The sequence below is a fragment of the Ammospiza caudacuta genome, chromosome 4, assembly GCF_027887145.1.
Source record: "Ammospiza caudacuta isolate bAmmCau1 chromosome 4, bAmmCau1.pri, whole genome shotgun sequence".
NCBI classification, from domain to species: domain Eukaryota; kingdom Metazoa; phylum Chordata; class Aves; order Passeriformes; family Passerellidae; genus Ammospiza; species Ammospiza caudacuta.
The window spans coordinates 65,656,563-65,675,434 of record NC_080596.1 but is presented as its reverse complement, the minus strand read 5'-3'; the positions used below and the strand labels follow the sequence as shown (position 1 = coordinate 65,675,434).

Below are 18,872 nucleotides of genomic sequence, written 5' to 3'. Positions count from 1 at the left end.
ACAACAGGATATGCAGATTATACTTTTGGCTCTTTCACTGTGTTATGAAAAGCAGCTCTCTACCTCAGTTTTCCTATCTAAATGTCAGCAACAAACATTCCCGCAAAGCACTTTTGACAAATACTTTGAGCTTTTGGAGAAGGCATCAAATTCTGTGTGCTACTGGTTGGGAAGAGCCCATATATACAGAAATGAAGCACTTCCCAGAATACACTAATGCACTTGTGAAGTGGAATTCATAGTAGAAACTGAAATTTTCTTTGCATAGGATCTGACTCATATACAAGAATATTTACAGATAAAGTACTTCTTGTCAATATTCCTCTCAAGGTAACCTACCTGATCTCATTATCTGCTTCAATAAACCACAGTAACAATGAGGCCTATTGCTTTTCACAGTGCTATTATTGCTGTTATCCCAATCACATGAGGTGAGATTAACTGTGTTCACAGGATTTTGAAAAGGATGCAATAGGATTTACAAATAAGGTATTTTTCTTAAATTGAAAATAAAGGATGCAAGAAAGGAAACATAATTGAAAATCTGTGACTCATTTCTCTAAAAAACCTGAGGTGCATGCCTATTCATGTACCTTCTATTTTTAAAAAGGTAATGACAGTCTAAGGCTCTCCAATCAGTCTGTATTAAAGCACACAGAAATATTGAGCTGAATTTTGTTGTGAGTGTCCTTTATTTGATATTATCTGGCACATCAAACAGCACAGTCTAAATAAGGCACTGAGTTTCAATAAAAGTTGTTTTTTGGGAGGGTGGGGGGATGGAGAGGTTTGATATTTGTGATTTTTTTAAAGAATTGAGTCATACTTTAGTAAGATAAGCTTTTAATGTAATGAGTTGTCCAGAATACAAGCTGTCTGTTTTCAGAATGACTAAAACCTTTTCCTTTAAAGGAAGTTCCTTGGTTAGCTTTTTTTGCAGGAAAAAAATTATGGCAAGCAGACTTGCCACTGTGGTCTGTGCTGCCCCAAGCAGATTCTGGCAGATGGGAATCCTCTCTCTCCCCTCATCACACAAGATGTGAGAGTAGGTTAAAGTATAGCAGTTCCCTGTGTAATGAAGACATGAATTATAAGCTAGTTAGTAAGTAGAGACAACTTAATACCCAGCTGTGCCTTGCATCAGTTCACAACTAGTTGCACAGGAATTTGTAGTAATTGTAACAAGACTAAGCAGTTCCCCATGTTCTGGCTCCAGCAATACAAGTGCTCCATAGAGAAAATTTCCATGCTGCCATATACTCTCCAAAAGCACAGCCAACAGGCTGCAAGGACATGACACAACTGGAGAGAAAAACTGCTCCAAAGGGGATTCTGTCTACACTAAGGTAGAAGCAAAAAATGCGTCCAGACGAGTCTTAGCCCAATTTATCAGGACATCTTTGTAATTTTCAAACAAAACCTCAGCCAAAGTATTGTATTTTCTACAAACAGATGCACTGGAAATCCATCTGTCTTTTTGGATCCTGTAACAGATGCTATCCTGCTTTCCAGTGTCATTGAATTCTGCTCATGGATGACCCATGCTTCCTTTGTACTTGATTTTCATTTAATTTATCCTGGACCTTGTAATAAAGCTCTCTAGTGTTTAGCAAATTACACAGAATTGAAAGCCAGCCACATGAACTATTAACATGCAACGAGACAGTTATTTAGGGCTCATCTCTGCCAAAGTATCAACACATTCAAGAACAGAATAATTTATATGTCCGATATTTGGCATCAGCTCCCTCTGTACAAAGCAGTATATCTGCTGGGATAAAGAATTTCTCCAAAAGAGTTCATCAGGTCAGAAATATGTGTTTCTGATCAAAATTCCCTGAAATTGATCTTGTCATAAACATTTATGACATTCAACAGAATAAGTTGACTGTCCAGCCAAAACTGGTGTATCAATGCTGTATTTGCTTCATGTAGCAAACACTGGCTTTTTTGAGTTAACAATATAAATGTATATTTATTAAAAAATATAATTGTTTTAGCAAGTCAGGAACTCTATGGCTAAATCTAATTTCATTTATCTTTCAGTTTGAAAAACAAAACCGTTGTGCAGACATTCTTGGTATTTGCAAGGTTTCTGGCAGGACTTTCCCAGTCCAATAGACAAACAGACTGTGAGTCTCCAGACAGTGCTTTTTTAAATTGGTTTTTTTTTTTGGTGAAAATGACCATAACATTCGTTTGAGTCTGGGATATGTGCTGATCTCCACTAAACACTGTACAACTTGGATAATTTTTCTGGCTGAAGCTGATCTGAATTTGAGGGGCCAAATGAGTTTATAGAAAAAGTGGTATTCAATGGTTTCCTGATTAAATAGAAATCATATGCACACCAGATTTTTCAGTTCAATCCTGTTTCATTTAAATATAAAGCTTAGATGTTTTGTTTTATTTTATTAACATTTATCAGTTAGGCTATCATACACCTGGGATGATATTCTGAATGTATATAAAAACACAGTCAATGCCTAGGGAAGCTCTTAACTGAAATGAAGGAGTACATTATAAAAGCAAAGTAGTCAATAGTCAGTGTGAATGAAAGTTAAGCTTCCCACAGCTGTGGAATAATTTAGAAATTATTCTGGATGGTTCTGAAATGCTATATTTTTATGTTAGGAAAATGCATTTCCCAAACACTTTTTTGTTTGTTTTGTTTTCCATTTTTGAAAAACTGTTTTAAAAATAGCAAGAAGATCTTATATATTCAGTTTTCTAGTTAAAAAATGTGAATGTACTAGAGCATCATATGTAAGATAATATGAAAATATGAAAATTAAATGATGCTTCAAAGAATTCTAGTAGTTTTAGTTTAAATGTTTTAACCCTGATCTGCTGCCATGAGGAATTGGTTTACAGAGAAGTGTGAGTAGACAAGAATTAAGTTGGATCAAATAGAGGAAAAAAATAATGGGGAAAACACTGGATTGGGGTTGAGTTCAACTTCTAGAGAGTGATGAAGTATTAGAGTTAAGGCATGTGTACTATAATATTTTAATTATTTTTTTTAATTAAAAAATTTCACCAAATTGTGATGCAAGAGACTGGACAAGGTGGATTTCTAAGATCCATTAAAATTGTACAACAGGGTCTCCAGGGTCTCTCTGTTTCTTTGAAAAAAAAATCTTTGAATTTCTTTTTTTTTTTTTTTTGCTATATTTTAAGTCTTCTATATGAAAGGTAAATATGGGGGGCAGTGGTACTGTTGTCTTGTTTTCTATGGTTTCTAAGGCCATGTTTTCTATGGGTTCATTCAGCTGCAGTGATCCTGCAGTGATTGTGGAACTTGAAGTGTAAGTTCTGTAAGAATATAACTCTCAGCAGCACCTCTGATAGTGATTGCTAAAATACGGCTCTAGTTTCAGATAACTATTATATTAAATCTTTACCTTGATACTTCCACTACTTCTGCAACAATATGAAGTAGTCATTTGGGAATTCAAAGCTTCATGCACAGAACAAGTTTCGCCAATGTAAGTGATCAGATGGAGGAACAAATCTGCAAACCATGCAGTTTTTCAAAATGTCTCAGAATTTATTCTGGATCCTTGAACATTCTCCCCATATGAACAAAAAACACCAAGCCATGGAAAGTCTGATAATATTCTGTCTTAGTTTAAGACAATTTAAAGAATTCTGGACTGAGTTGCCTCTCTTTATAGGTTCAACCAATTCCTTTCCACCAAAAAGGAAAAAACCCCAAGTAGATGTCAGTGAAAAAAGGAACAGTTTACTATTATAAGGAACAGCCACAGTCAAGAGATAGCCACCAGATACAAAACTGCTGAATCTGGCAGACTGCCCAGAACAGAGAGACCCAAAACCTCCAGGCACATCCCCGCCAGGACAGACTCCTCAGCCGAAGGTGTGGGTCAAAGGATAAAGGGAGAGGAGGTTTCAGTCTTTCCCCCTGCTCTGCCATCTTCCCAGCTGGAGCTCTGACTGCTATTCTCCAGGTCAAGGACCAGAAACCCTCAGAAGGGATTCGCTGGCTTTGTGGCAGGAGGCATCGGGAGCAGGCAAGGCCAGGGCTGGGGAATTCCAGTCTTGTCTCCTGGACTGGGGGCTGGTGGCATGTTGGAGTGGGAGTGCAAGCAGCTCTTAACCCGAGAACTGCAGTCTCTCCGAGTGAGATGAAAGCAATGGAAAGAGAACCCAAAAAGGAAAAGCGCTGCCTTGGCCCTGTAGCAAGAAACCAAGAGCCAAACAATATGGCCAGAGAGCTCTGCCTAAGCAAAGACCAAAAACCCAGAGAGGTAAAAAGCTCACGACAGATGAGCTGCCTGCCCAAGTGGCCTTCAAAGCTTTGCCTGCATTACCACTCTATTCCCTTTACCAGTGTCCTAGAGAGATTACAGATGTGGAATGCAATGGCATTTTGGGTTACCCATGACACTTTCCCTGTCTCCACAGCATCATTAATTGTAGGCCTATCTCAAAAGTTTTCATACTTTGTTAATTATTGGGTCTTAATAAGACAAAAGTTTTATTCCTTTACTGTTCATTTCATTTTTTTTAATGAGAAACAGTGAAATGCCTAATAGTGATGACTTTTGAAAGCCACTAATATTAAGCAATAGTTGCATATTAAGCAACTATTAAGTACATGAATTAACATCTCATTGAGGAGAAGGATCAGCATTACTCTGACATCACAAACAGTATGTTAGAATGGATACATAAATATTTAGCTCACACTCCAAGACACCACAGAATTTTGTACCTATGATTCACAGCTTAGAGGTTTTAGGGACTATAACATAGTTTTAAAAGTAATTCTGGGTTCTTTCTGAATATTTCATCAAATACTTCTTTGGTATTTTTCCTCCATTATCAGACAACTTACTCCATTATGTTTACAGAGGTTGGCAGGTAGGTTAAATCTATCATTTAGCAAAAAAGCTACCTCCTGGGCTTTCTTCCTAGAAGTGTTTTATCCTGTGATTTCTAGTCTTAACTAGCATGTTGTAAGGCCACGTAGGAAGGATAAAATCTGGAAGGATATGTGTATCTGTGAAAAAAACTTTTGCTGGAAGTTCAGTTTTTCCTGTAGTCAAAACCACCATACTGTACATCCCTATGCAGAAATGACAGAAATGGGTTGTGGTGGAAAAGCAGAGCAAAGATTTTTGTTAGGGTGCCACAGGTCTTGTATTGAGGATGATACATGCAACTATAGTGGAGCATAGACAGTAGAACAGAATCCCAGTAGTGATTGGATAGAGCATCACATGCATTTCATACCAATATGTCATTCACTGAGGAGTAAACGTTTCTGTATTTTGATCAATTCAAAGAGGATGCTTTGTTTTACTCTACCAGTATTTCTGGTTTGGCAATATAGAAAGATTACATGGATATTTCACTTTCACAATGAGATATGAGATGGGAAGAGGTGGCTTAAATGGATACATGGTGACATGGATAAAGAACTGGCCTGAGATAACTCGACACACAATTGGATTGTCAAAATATGGTGATCTATGGCTCAACTGCAAGGTAGTCTCTAATGTAGTAACAGTGCAGAATAGAACCTGGAAGAAGCAAACTTTCTCCTTGTAATTTGATGCTCGTGTTTCAAATTGCAAGTGCTGGGGACAAAGCAGTGAGAACTTTGCTCTAAAGAGAAAGCTAGAATTACACACACTGTTAGAGACTGGAAATGGCAGCAGGAAATAGTGCAAGGATACAAAAAGCCAGAGAACATCAAGATAAATTATACTTAAATGAATAGTTCTGCAAGCAATGAGATGAAAATACTGCTCTAAAACTAGAGACCTGAAAACTCTTCCAGCAATTAAATACAGTAAGTACACAGGCCATGTCAGGTAGGTTTCAAAACAGGCACCAGAAGTTCATGGCTTTAGATTTTTAACATTTCTAGAGGTAAAACCATGGGAAAAATCCTGAGCCTGGTTATTTTCCTGGGAGGTGGAATATACGCAGTTGGATACTGTGGGGTCCCTACTTTCCCTGAGGAAGTTGTGTAGCCTACACTGGGAAACAGAAACAAACTCATCTTGCCATCTTTCTGCGGTCTGCTTTCCTCATATGCAGCAAGACTGAAAAGAAGTTGTGGACTCTGTCTCCAACCATCAGTGTTGCTGCATTGCATTTCTGTGGAAAAGTTCTCCACTGGCAAGTACCTCTGCTCCCAAGGGCTTCCTTTGCCAGACCCTGCTGTTTGCTTTGAATACAGAGCTCAGGGTTTCTTTTCTGATGCAAAACACTGCAAATAGATCAGAGGGGTAGTTCTCAGAGGGAAGAAAACCCAACCTGAAGTTACAAAGGAGGAGCCGACAGAAAATGCAAAGGGAATATAAGACATGTATACCTCCAACCACCACCATGTTGTATGTATATATTTTGTTTCACAGTTCTCCTGTCCTCTGATAGAACCTGTGATATTCATGGGTAAATCTAATTTACATTCTACAATTAATTTCTATGTTGCAATCTTAGGATGCCATTTCAATTTTGTCTGGTTCCTAGCTTGAGGAAAAGAAAGTGTTTCAGAATCTCTTTTCCTTCTTCCATACAGCTCTTCCTTTACTGCTGTTTAGTTTTAGACTTTACTGGTTTTGTAGGTGATCTCAAAGTCTTTAAATGGTTTTGGTTTTAACCTATCTAACAAAATTTTAGCATTAGTGCTTTTCCAGACAGAGAACACAGACACAGTCTACTTGCGTCAATTTCATTTTTAAATCTTCCACGTGAAGGGAAGCAATCAATTTTGTTTGTTTGTTTTACTCTGCAGAATGTTTTAATCACCTGGCAGCCTGTGGAAATGAATTCTTTCTCTGTCATATAAACTGATACATAGCTGCAGGAAAGATTTTTACTGGGCCATCATGCACCTCAGGCATTCTCTGGTGCCTGTCCTTAAGGTGCTCGCCCTTGCTGCTTGAGTAAGCCCTTTTATGTTTGCAAGAGATGAGGAGAAAATGTGGGCTCTTTTACTCAGTGGGGATTGACTATCTATCAAATAACCAATGAGGTATTCAGAAAAAGCAAAACAAATAAATACCTAACTGTAGGGAAACTTTGCATGGGTGCCACTTGGTTTTTGTTTGTTTTGACAAATAAGATGGGTTACTTGTCGTATTTCATGTTAATTTATATTGCTGCACTCCCTGGAACATTCAAAGCTCTCTTCATTATATATTGCTAGTGAATATAAAAACAAAGGAAATATTACCTGGCCTTTTATAGAAATTCTTGTAAGAGATTAAAATGAAAGAGCTACAGTCTCTTGACGCATTTAAAAATTAATATGTAAATAAATTTCAGTGTCCTGTTTGTTGTTTGTGTCTCTACTGGGTCTGTCTTTGCTCCAGAAATTTTCAGACCTTTTTGGAAGGTTACCAGCTCACACATAAACACATTCACCTTACAGACTGAAGTGGAGAAGGCTTAAATCAAAACCTAATCTTTCCAGTGCAGCATATATGAATTTAAATAAAAGTAGGTTTCAAACAGCACAGAGGACTAAAGAAATGAGGACTAAAGAACCAATAGAATTATGAATCTGTAAAAATACATATTTTTATATGCAAACGACCACTTTATAAAGAAAAATATTTCCTGGAAACCAAATAGTGCAATAATGAGGAAGGAAATGGTGATACAGGCATTTATACTGCATAAAAACAGACAAGGGAGAAAAAATTTAAATAACAAGAAGAATTCCCTGCCTATTACATTTAAGACTATTTCTGCTGAGTTTAGCAATATTTAAGTCTTAGTGCTCGATGCACAGAAATCTTCTGTTCATTTAATTAAGAAATGTCGGTGCTTTATGTCTTTCTGGATTGTTGCACTAATGTTCTTCAAATGTGTGCTGTAAAGACCACACACGCAACTGATGTAGTTTGGACTGTCTGCTGAGAATTCTCACCCAAGTCTGTGTTTCTGTGTAGCTTTTCTCACAAAAAGTCCATCCATGGTTTAAAACAATCATTAATAGTCATGGACTATCAATGAGGTAAGTAATACTATTAAATATATGGTCGGTATAGTTATTTTTAAGTGTTTTATTGACCATGAGAAAAATGGTGCAATCCCCCATGACTCTTCAGGCACCCTAATGGACTCTTCATGAGTCTCTGGAATAAGATGGGTTAGCATCACCCTCCTCCAAAACTAACACTCACAGCAAAATTGAGACTGAAACGAGCTTTGCTTAGGCACATGGATCTCTCTGTGCCTAATTACCAGATTTATACATGGTAGAGATCTGCAGGAAAGAAATTTAAAGACTCTCAAATTGTTAGGAAGAAACTTGTTGGGCTCCTTCATAGTGCTCCAAGTAGATAATAGGGCAGAACTGGAAACTGAGTGTCTGTCAGCTTGCCTTATTTATTTAATATATGATGGTTGGCTTTGTATTACCAGTCTGAAAAACAAACAAACAAAAAGAACTTGCCACTCTTTTGTTCTGTTATTTGTCTCAATAAAAACTTCTGGGCAATGTAGGAGCTTGCTCTTTGGACTAACAGCACTCCAGGGTTTAAGTGAGGCTGAAGGGTTCTATAAACATCAGCTTCAGATTTCCCTAGCTTGTTGGTTCTGTCTTGTTTTGTGGTTCTCTGGGTTTTTAAAAGCAGAACTATGAAAAATTCTGTCTTTCTCCAAACTCTCAAGCTGTTTTCCATGGGCATATGAGCTAGGCTTTCCTGGGACTTTTACTGTTGATTGGCATAAGTCTCTTGTTGTCTGCAGTGAGCTGCTAATGAACCAGCAAGGGATTAGGAGGAAAAGTCTGGAGAACATCCACATGCTGCATCAGCTGAACTGGAGGAACTCTTCTGTCAGTCTCTTTATTTTAAGTCCACACACATTTCCTAATCATATTTGTGATAAAGTCAACTCAGTGCAATGTTCACAGCTAAAGTCTGCAGAAAGCCTGACAGTTTTCCAATAATCTGTAGCAAAAGAGGCAGCAAACCACAGAATTTATATCTAATTATTAATGATATTTCTAATTATTTAAGATGTGTCTTCTCCCTTTGCTATCTGAATGAAAATTTTACTACATTTTCTCATTAATTTCTCACCCCCTTTCCATAGCTGTGGCTTCAAAAATGTCAGCATCCACATGCAGTTATAATAATATTTCAGAAAGTTAAGGGGCTGTATTAAATACAGAAACATTTCTTAGGAATAGGGTCTAATTTATGAATAAGTAAGGCTAAAATGACTACTTGGGTGAATTAACAGTTCAGTATTCTCTAAAAGTCAACAGTGAGTAGGTATGGCAGTAGTATGTTAAGACTGGCCTTGAAGGTGACAGCAGATATTTTGCATGTGATGAAGTATCGCAGTCGAGGCGGTCACGACATAAAGCAGAGACCACAAGCAGTCTCAGTTGGTAACACTTGGCAACAGTTTATTAATGAAAATGGCTGATCTTTTATACACTTTCCAGTTGTTTACCCTTCTTCTACCTTAGCTATTGGCCACAATAATTCAATACCATGACATTGGTGAAAAGTTACTCTGACTCCACCTAACTTTCTAAAAATGCTTCATCCAGCTGCAGAATGCTCTTATCTTCCTTCTCTCGATCTCCTTGGTTACGGCCTTGGAGAAAGCTCCTTATCAACTTCTTCTTCTTCTTCTTACTTCTCGCTCCTTTAGCTAACAGGCCCGCTGCTAGCCCCTTCCACAATGAAGTGGATCCACTAGAAATGCAAAGGGACGACTGAAATTGTTGGAGTGGTAAGCAAGAAAGACCAATTTTGTGGCAGTATGCTAAGTGGATAAAGAGGAGCAAGACAGCACTGGACAAAGACAGGAAAGAGGAGGTCAAAATAGCTGAGGAGCAAACCCATGAAGCCTGCATTAAAGATTTAGTTCTGGGCAGGGAAGAAACACTGAATCTTAGAGCTGTTGCTCTGAAGGCATTAAATATACATGAGATTTTTTAGTAGAAAGGGGGTAATGAGTAAGAGGTGACACCCAGGTTACAAGACTGCAGGACTGACATGTCTAGGAATGTTTCAATGAAACCACTTGTGTCATGAGTGTTAACTCACACACTTGTGCCTTGGCAGAACAGCACCATCTCTGAAGGCACTGCAGGGGTGGGTCACGTGTACCAACAGGCCTGATGAACCTTGGTGAAATAACCTGCTGGAGGCCTGCTGCCACCTGTGCAGGCATCCCACAGCTGTGAGTGGCACTGAGCTCCTTGTGGCCCTGTGTTATTCAGAGAAATCAAATCAAGTCTCATAAAGCACCATGGCTTGACATGCTGTGACTATCTCAAAAATCAAAATTAAGGTGCCCACATTAGTTCTTCGTTGTTGATGATGCATCAGAGTCTTACAAATGACAATTGGTAACTCTCCTGTCATTCTATGTGACTTTGGAAGTCTAGGAATTTTTCTGTAGTTTGGAGATGATCAGCATGTTCCCTCAAGTGCAAACACTTGAAAAAAATTCCTTGTTAATAAAGAAGTAGCACAAACAAATCACAAGAAACAGTTGAACTGCAGCTGTGGAATTACATCAGCCAAGTATTTTTCATCTTCAGTTTCCACAGACAGCTTTAAAATACAGTTGTCTGACATTTTTAAGGCATTGAAAATTTTTTATTATTATTTTTAATGAGGTTTAAACCCCTGCAGCAAAGATGGAGTTATCAGAATGATATGTGATGAGAAAATTTCTGTCTTCTAATGACATTGTTCATGGTCACAGTGAGTGTGATAGTTTTCAGAAATATGCACTACCAGATTCAGGGAGCCATATTTTCACTGCATGGAAAAGGATAAACTTGAAACATAATTCCATATTAAGGGCTCCAGAATACCCACATAATACATAATACATAATACTCAGAAGGTTATAAACAATAAGTGATGTATTGACAGATTTTGTGCTGCTTCTGACATTTATAGCAACCCAAAACTGGAGTGGTGTTATGATATTATCCAGATCTTCTCGTATACTTTTCAGCTGGAACTACATCATCTAAAGATGTTTTCTGTTAGTCTTTGAAAAGCCTGCTTATGAGTAATTGCTGTGCACAATTTTTTCTATTTCAATCAGTCCTGTAAAAGCACAGGATTTATGTATTGCCATCTAACTATGCACCCGGTGTGAAGAGACAGAACTTCTGCTTCATAACTACATCATGCCCTGCCCTGCTCACACCATGGGAGACTGTTTGCATGAGACACAACCTCCATGCCAGCCCTGGAATTATTGCTGCCTGCTGCCATGGGTCTGAACTGCTGCTTTAGGGGCAGATCAGTAACTTGGCTTCCTGTGTGGGACAGGGGAGCATCTTCTGACGTGACATAAGCATCTTCTGGCATGACATAAGCATCTTCTGGCATGACATAAGCATCTTCTGACGTGACATAAGCATCTTCTGACATGACATAAGCATCTTCTGACGTGACATAAGCATTGCCACGACTCAACTGTGGCAGCTCCTTGCATTGTGACAGCTGAAAAACATTGGACACAGTTCAGGCTGTAAACTTAGATAAATTTGTGAAAAGGTAGAAATAAGGCACTGTGATGTCAGAATGCTGCGATCTTTTTTTACCTGTGTTTAATCTGGGAAAACTATGGAAGTCATGCTGGCTTAATGCCTATAGGGGAAGTTGCAGTGTTGGCCCTTATCAGAGTTAACATTTAGATTGGCTGAATACATTTTGTCACTTTTGTCACTTTTTTCAGATTCATTAAATAATTGCTAAGAAAAAGTGTTAAATTAAAAGAGACAAGTTTGCACCTTATTTCTGGTTTTCTCAGTGATTTGATGAGCTGGAAGACTTACTAGGTTTTATTTATTTATTTTTAAAAAATAATGTCTTAGTTCATTCTCTTAATTTATATTGCTAGGAGTAAATTTAAAAGTGAGAAAAAGGGAGACTACAGTGTAATAACAGCTAGCTGCTAAGATAATAAAGTATTTGAATTTATGATACATTAAGATTTTTTGCTCCATTTTCTTCTTTGGAAAGAAAGAGTGCATTTTTCTCTTTTAGGATTAAAAAAACTATGATCTTCTTTTAAATATCTACATGGAATACATATTCTAATAATTCTATTGGATGTTGGAATATTTATTCAAAGCTGTTCTTATTTATAATAAGTTGAAGAGACATTGCAATCATTAGATTGCTCTGGCTTTACATCATGATTTTTACCGTTAAAAGAAAGTATTATTTAAGTTTTCTCTGATCAAAATCAAGAAATTGTGTCCTCTATTACAGGTTTTGTTCTCAGACTTCATATGTGGCATGTGAGACCCACTGGTATTCCATTTCATTTTTCTCTTGCAGTGCATTGACTTCTGCACCCAGCTCTGCCAATTAACTCTATCATTAACTTTCCCCCACTAATGATAGCCTTTCCCAAATCTGGTATTTCACATGTGCAGCACCCACTGCTTTATCCAAGGCCATCAAGTTTAGCTCTGATCACTAATCTTTTATGTTTTAAACAAAATCCAATAGACTTTGATTTCTGCAGGCCAGATTCCCATAAACTATTTTGAGAGGAGGTGAGGAATATCAGAGGTTAGTGATTGTCCTCCAGGAAACCATGATGAAAATCTGGGAGTGGCTTACCAGCATCCAAATGAACATAAGAGTGTAAGAAAATGAAGTGTAAGGAAGAAATATAACCATTACTAGGACTCCATCTGCAGACCAACTCATCATTTTCATTCTAAATGGATTAGTTCTTTTTTTAACATTAACATTTCATGATATATAGCATTAAGCAATAGCAGTTAAGATTAATGGTATCGAGGATCTTAGTCATGGTAAAGTAAATGGAGTCATTGTGTTGTGGTTTACAGCTCCATCACAAGATGAGAAGTGACTATTTAGATATGTTCGTAGCTGAAAATATAACCAATGACTTCAATTTAATATATTTACCCTCACAGTAAAATATAATGCTGCAAAATGCTTTGATGAAAAGAAGACAGCATTTATAATACTTTAAGACTGAAACCTTTAATTTGCAATTACACATAAGAAGAACAAGCTTTCATGCTCTTGTGTAAAAAAAGCTATACAGCATGTAATTTATAACAATATCTTTCCTCCCATTCCTATTTCTTGCATTCCTACTAGAACACTAATTCTACAATACATTAAAGCTTTTGTAGTTAGGCAAGAGAAAAAATAGGATGTCAATACTTGCAATTGTTAGCTTCATTCTTTCTGTCATGTTTAGATAGAACTGTAGAGGTAAATGAAGATCACCTTTTTTTTTGGTCTTCATGGAGAGCAAAAAATAAAACAATACACCACATCACTGTTTTTGGCAAGGTACTTGGAGAGACAAATAATGTCAAGCAGTTTGTAACCCTACCTGTCATTGAGTCAGGTCCATTTTTAAGCAGGTAAAAAGGTGAAGGTGAGAGACAGATCTGTGCTGTTTGTATTCCTACAAGAGAAATATTGTAAGGTTTTATAAAAACCTTTTGTTTTTCTCAAAAGCAACGACTTAATGAGTGAAGATGTATTAAACTGCACATTAGATTATCTACAGTCATATCAAAAAGGAGGGAAAAAAGGCATTATCATGGCTGGTTCACAGCACCTGAGAAACAGAAGTTTAGTCATAGCTTTCTTGCAAAAACCTTGCCTTCCCTGGAGATTATCATTCTTACTGTGCTTTGGCATCTACCTGTAAAACTAATTCTTCATTTCTCTTCTGTTTCTTGGAAGAAGACTCATAATTGGCCATAGGTTCAGTACACCTCCACCTCTGGGAAACCCTCTTCAGTTTGTGATACCTGAGGAGTCAGATCCCTGACACTTTGCGTGTTTGTGCAGTCACTGCCAGCCATGGGGTCCCAGTTTGCAGGGCAATGGCAGCTGCCAGCTTTGCAGCACTGCCAGCACAAGCTCTGCTTTCCACCTTTTTGCTTCCAGCCCTGACTAAGTGGAACTGCCACAAAAGTACCTTTAAAGAAGTCCTTTAAAGAGTGTTTTCATTTTTAAATTTTCAGCAGAACAATATTACCAAAGCTATTAATGAAAAGGAGTGCATCCTTTCAGGTGATGAAGTTGCACATACCCAAACACAAGCTGTATCCCTTTGGGTGAAGGCATACAAGATTGCAGATTTTGTGTTCCTGATGCTGATAATCTATTTTAGTTCAACACTGAAGGAAAGCTGGAGCTACTTTCCTTACAGTCATTGATAAGATGGCTTAGAGGGAGAAGACATTTAGCCTTGTTTGGAACAAAGTTTGAATGAGGAAAAAAAAAAAAAAAAACATAAGGAGAAAGTTTGCAGCAAGTAAAAGCAAAGATTCCCAATGAAAATCTGCCTGCAGAACTGGAATATTTAGGATGGAGTGTTGAAACATAGATTTTCTGACAGAAAAAGTTTAACCAGCTTTAAGGAGCCCAATCCTGAGTAAAAATCATAGAATAGTGTCACATGAACATTACGCTGTAAGGCTTTATCTATCCACTGTACAAAAAAGGGTACCTATAGTCTATCTGTTAGAGCCATTACTCTCAGTTCATTCCACTGTTTTCGGTAATGACAACACCCATTATAATGCAAGTATACCCGGGGGACGTAGAACTTTCTGCCAGTTCTCACATAACGCAATGATTTTTTTTTTTAAATCTTATCTAAGGAAAGAAAGAAAACCGAGCCCTTGGCAGTAATGTATTTCAACCATGAGGGGGACAGTGCTCTACCAGACAGGATTAAATTAGTTGCAATTGTTCCCCTGCTCATTTTTTGCTGCAATAGAGGTGCTGTTTTTCTATTGTAAATTTCTCCTTAGATGCTAAATTTTGAAGGGATTTAAAGAGTAAATCCTTAACTATGAATACACTGCATGTGACAATGCCAGTACTGCAGACTGTTGCAGGTAGGCCAGTGGCTGTTAGTGGTTAAAGCTACCAGTTAAGTCCTGAGGTCAGCATTCCTGTATTTCACCAGGAATGTTTTCCATGGAAAAGACTTTGTTTAGAAAATCTTACTGAAGTGAAAAACAATAAAAAAAATGAGCTTGCTTCTCCTTTTTCTTGCCCCATCCCTGGAAATGTCCACAGCCAGGTTGGATGGAGCTTTGAACAATCTAGTTTGGTGGTAGGTGTTCCCTTGCTTGTGGTGAGGAGACTGAAACTAGATGATCTTTAAGGTCCCTTCCAAACGAAACCATTCTATGGCTCAGACTATGATTCTTTGTTTGTATTTTCAATTATTTTTTCCAAATCAGCCCACAGAATAAGTTTTAAAGAATCTGAGACAGCTCTTTTTTTTGCCTATAATTACAACTCCCCCCCAGCAGACCAAGAAAAAAATGATTCCTAGCTTGATGGTACATATACAATGTTGTGATTACCTGTCACATGCAACAGGTGGAATGTTAATGTAGCGAGGCAGCTGTTTTACCGGGAGTAACTAACGGAGAATTTGGCAAGGGCCGCCCCGACACATCCTCGGGCTGGAGCCGGCCCCAGCCGGGAGCGGCGATGGGACTCGTGCCCCGGCTGCCCGTCCCGCCCCTTCCAGGGCCGGCGGTGCCACCCGAGCCCCTCCAGCGCCGGGGCAGCTCCGCGGGGCTCTGCCCGTGCCCGGGGCTGTGTCCAGGGCTGTGCCCTTGTCCGTGCCCGGGGCTGTGCCCGTGTCCGTGTCCGGGGCTGTGCCCGTGCCAGGGGCTGTGTCCAGGGCTGTGTCCGTGTCCGTGCCCGGGGTTGTGCCCGTGCCAGGGGCTGTGCCCTTGTCCATGTCCGGGGCTGTGCCCGTGTCCGTGCCCGTGTCCGTGCCCGGGGCTGTGTCCAGGGCTGTGCCCTTGTCCGTGCCCGGGGCTGTGCCCGTGCCAGGGGCTGTGTCCGTGTCCGTGCCCGGGGCTGTGCCCGTGCCCATGTCAGTGCCCGCGGCTGTGTCCGTGTCATTGTCCGGGGCTGTGCCCCCGGCCGTGCCCGTACCTGGAGCTGTGCCCGTGCCCGGGGCTGTGTCAGTGTCCGCGCCCGGGGCTGTGCCCATGCCCTTGTCATTGTTCGGGACTGTGCCCATGCCCGTGTCCGTGCCCGTGTCAGTGTCCGGGGCTGTGCCCATGCCCGTGTCCGTGCCAGTGTCCGTGTCCGGGGCTGTGCCCATGCCCGTGTCCGTGCCCGTGTCAGTGTCCGGGGCTGTGCCCATGCCCGTGTCCGTGTCATTGCCCGTGTCCGTGCCCGTGTCAGTGTCCGGGGCTGTGCCCATGCCCGTGTCCGTGCCAGTGTCCGTGTCCGGGGCTGTGCCCATGCCCGTGTCCGTGCCCGTGTCAGTGTCCGGGGCTGTGCCCATGCCCGTGTCCGTGTCATTGCCCGTGTCCGTGCCCGTGTCAGTGTCCGGGGCTGTGCCCATGCCCGTGTCCGTGCCAGTGTCCGTGTCCGTGTCCGTGTCCGTACCAGTGTCCGTGTCCGTGTCCGTGCCCGGCGCTCCCCGCGTTGCCGCGGCAACCTCTCGGTGCCCGCCGCTGGCTGCGCCGCCCGCCCGGGAGCGGCTCCCCCCGCCGGCAGCAGCGCCGGCCTCTCCCGGGCCCTCTCCCGGGTGTGTCCCGCCGGCCGGCCCCGCTGCCCGCATGGCCGTGCCGGGCCGGGCCGAGCCGAGCCGGGCAGTGCCGGCAGGCCGGAGCTGAGCCGCCCGCCTCTCCGCTGGGGCAGCGGGATGGGCTCCCTGGCGCTCCCCTCCCACTCGCCCCCTTCCCTCGCCGGAGCCTTCCGCGCCTAGTTTAATGGCTTTGCAAAGAAAGCCGGGCAGAAGAACACTTTCCTCAGTGGCGGTGGTCAGACCATGACCTAACTCACCATGAACTTGGAAGGGCTTGAAATGATAGCGGTGTTGATCGTGATTGTGCTCTTTGTAAAAGTGTTGGAACAGTTTGGGCTGATTGAAGCAGGTTTAGAAGGTAAGGGAGTGCTTTTCAGTGGCTCGTCATTTTTCTGTTTTGGTTATTCTCTTGCAGCGAGGCACCTGTGAACTGATGCAAGGCACTACCCGAATCACCTCCAGAGCGACGTGCGCATCAGTGGCTGTCTGTTGTGGATGTTGGTTGTGCTGGTTTAAAATTTTGTACGAGAAATAAACTGGTGTCCAGGAAACTGCCAGTATGAACTTAGGGGTTAAAGTCTAAATCTCTTATTCCTGTTTTAAATCTGTGCGTTTAAAGTAGTGGAGGGTAAAGCAGGTTTTAGTATGATTACAGGCAATCATATTGCATTCAAACTGTCTTGCAATCAAAGTTGTTTTGTATTGTGTTCACGTTAACAACATCTCTACTAGAATTGTTATAAGATCAAGATACATCTTTTATAGCATTTAAAAACCTGTTGAATGTTTAATTTACTGTTAACATTTTAAACTGTGCTTGAGGAAGAGCTACAATCCTCAGATACAAACTAAGCAACTTGAGCATTCACTAAGGGCAATCATGTGCAAATTTTATTGTTTGATGCTTTGTTTTTCTTAGACAGATCCCCTCCTCTATTAGCAATATTGTTTCTTTATAAAACAGTAAAAATTAAAACCAAGAAGACTACTTTATTTTACATGTGCTTTTTACCTGTGGAATAGTGGAATATTTATTATTTTTACCTTATTTCTAAGACAGCTGTTATTTGTACCATATGAAGAGTTAGATCAAAAAACCACCGCTTGCAGCATGGTTGATAGTGTAATGACAATCATTACATCCTAGTGTTTTATTAGTTTACAGTCTGAAGTGGTCTGTTTCTCAACTGTTGAAAGAATGTTGTATTCCCAAATCTTCCTGAAGGCTGGCATTTGAATACAGTGTAGATAGATACACCTGTGAAAAGGACAACTTTGTTGACTAATTATGGTTTCATAACAAAAAATATGGTTTAAGGAAATAAGCAAAATTTTCCTCTATGAAAACATCTAAAGTAGTCCTTTCCTGTTTATGTAACCCTTTCAAGAAACACAGTCTTCCTTTCAAGCGATTTTAAATAAGGAAGTTACAGCTGATTCTCTCTCTGTGTTGCTGTCTTGCATGGACTTGCTAAAATCTTGTTACAGAATCTTAAAGCCCTGCAGACATCAAGTACATTTTTATAAAGATTTTATGTTTGTGTTCAAGTACATTATATCCAGTTTAAATAACAACACAGAGATTGCCTTAAATATATGGACTTTTTATTTTCTTTTTTTTTCTGAGTTCAGTTTAAATATAAATACTAATTAACATGATAAAAGTTATTTTCAGCATTAGAGGCTGCAAAGACTGAGGGGGGGAGGAGGGGGGAAGAGATCTATATTTACATTTTAGGTTGTTTGGCATGCTTGGGTGTGCTCTGTCGAGTCTGATTGCCACATCTGTTTGGATTCCCTCATAAAATACTTATTTTGATTGTTGTCTCTACTTGTTGCTGTGGCTGGAGAAGCTGATAATGGAAAGACAATTCAAAATATAGTGAAGATGTCTGAAGGTGGTTGTATTAGTTCTGTAAGAAAAAATTCTGGTTTTCCTACCTCACTGGCCAGAAGTCTGGGATTCTGTGTGTGAACAGAATCTGAAAGTTTCTTCCTACCTAGTGCAGGACAGGTTTCCAGCATGCCAGCTAGAGGAAACCCCTGGAAGACATATGTGCCCCATTCCTCTGTGATATTCTACTTCTGTGAATGACGTAGAAGGCAGGTTACACGAGAATCAAGTAACAGATATAAATAATGGTGTGTGTCAATGGGCGTTAGCTAAATTTCACAGACTGAAGATTTTTTTTCCTCTTAGTTCAGGACCAGTGCAGATTTCTTCCCCCCATTTTTTTCCTTAAACTTGTGATTTAAAAATCTGTACTGATTACAATAGGAAAAAAGGAAGATTTGTCCACTTTTACTAGAGAACTGAAGAA

At 40.1% G+C, this 18,872-nt stretch overlaps 1 protein-coding gene across 7 annotated transcripts in view; it reads left to right on the top strand.

The window, feature by feature from the left end:
• The window catches only part of KCNIP4 (potassium voltage-gated channel interacting protein 4), a 392,779-nt gene that overhangs the window by 198,933 nt on the left and 174,974 nt on the right, over window positions 1-18,872 (top strand). Inside the window, exon 1 of one of the 7 annotated variants that reach the window (XM_058802951.1) lies at window positions 16,732-16,909. The exons of 5 other annotated variants lie outside the window; for them this stretch is intronic. In XM_058802951.1, the coding sequence (XP_058658934.1) occupies window positions 16,810-16,909 (100 nt within the window). In that variant the 5' untranslated portion in view covers window positions 16,732-16,809. Of the gene's footprint in view, window positions 1-16,731; window positions 16,910-18,872 lie in introns of those variants that run through there. One more of the 7 variants, XM_058802946.1, reaches the window with a different exon arrangement.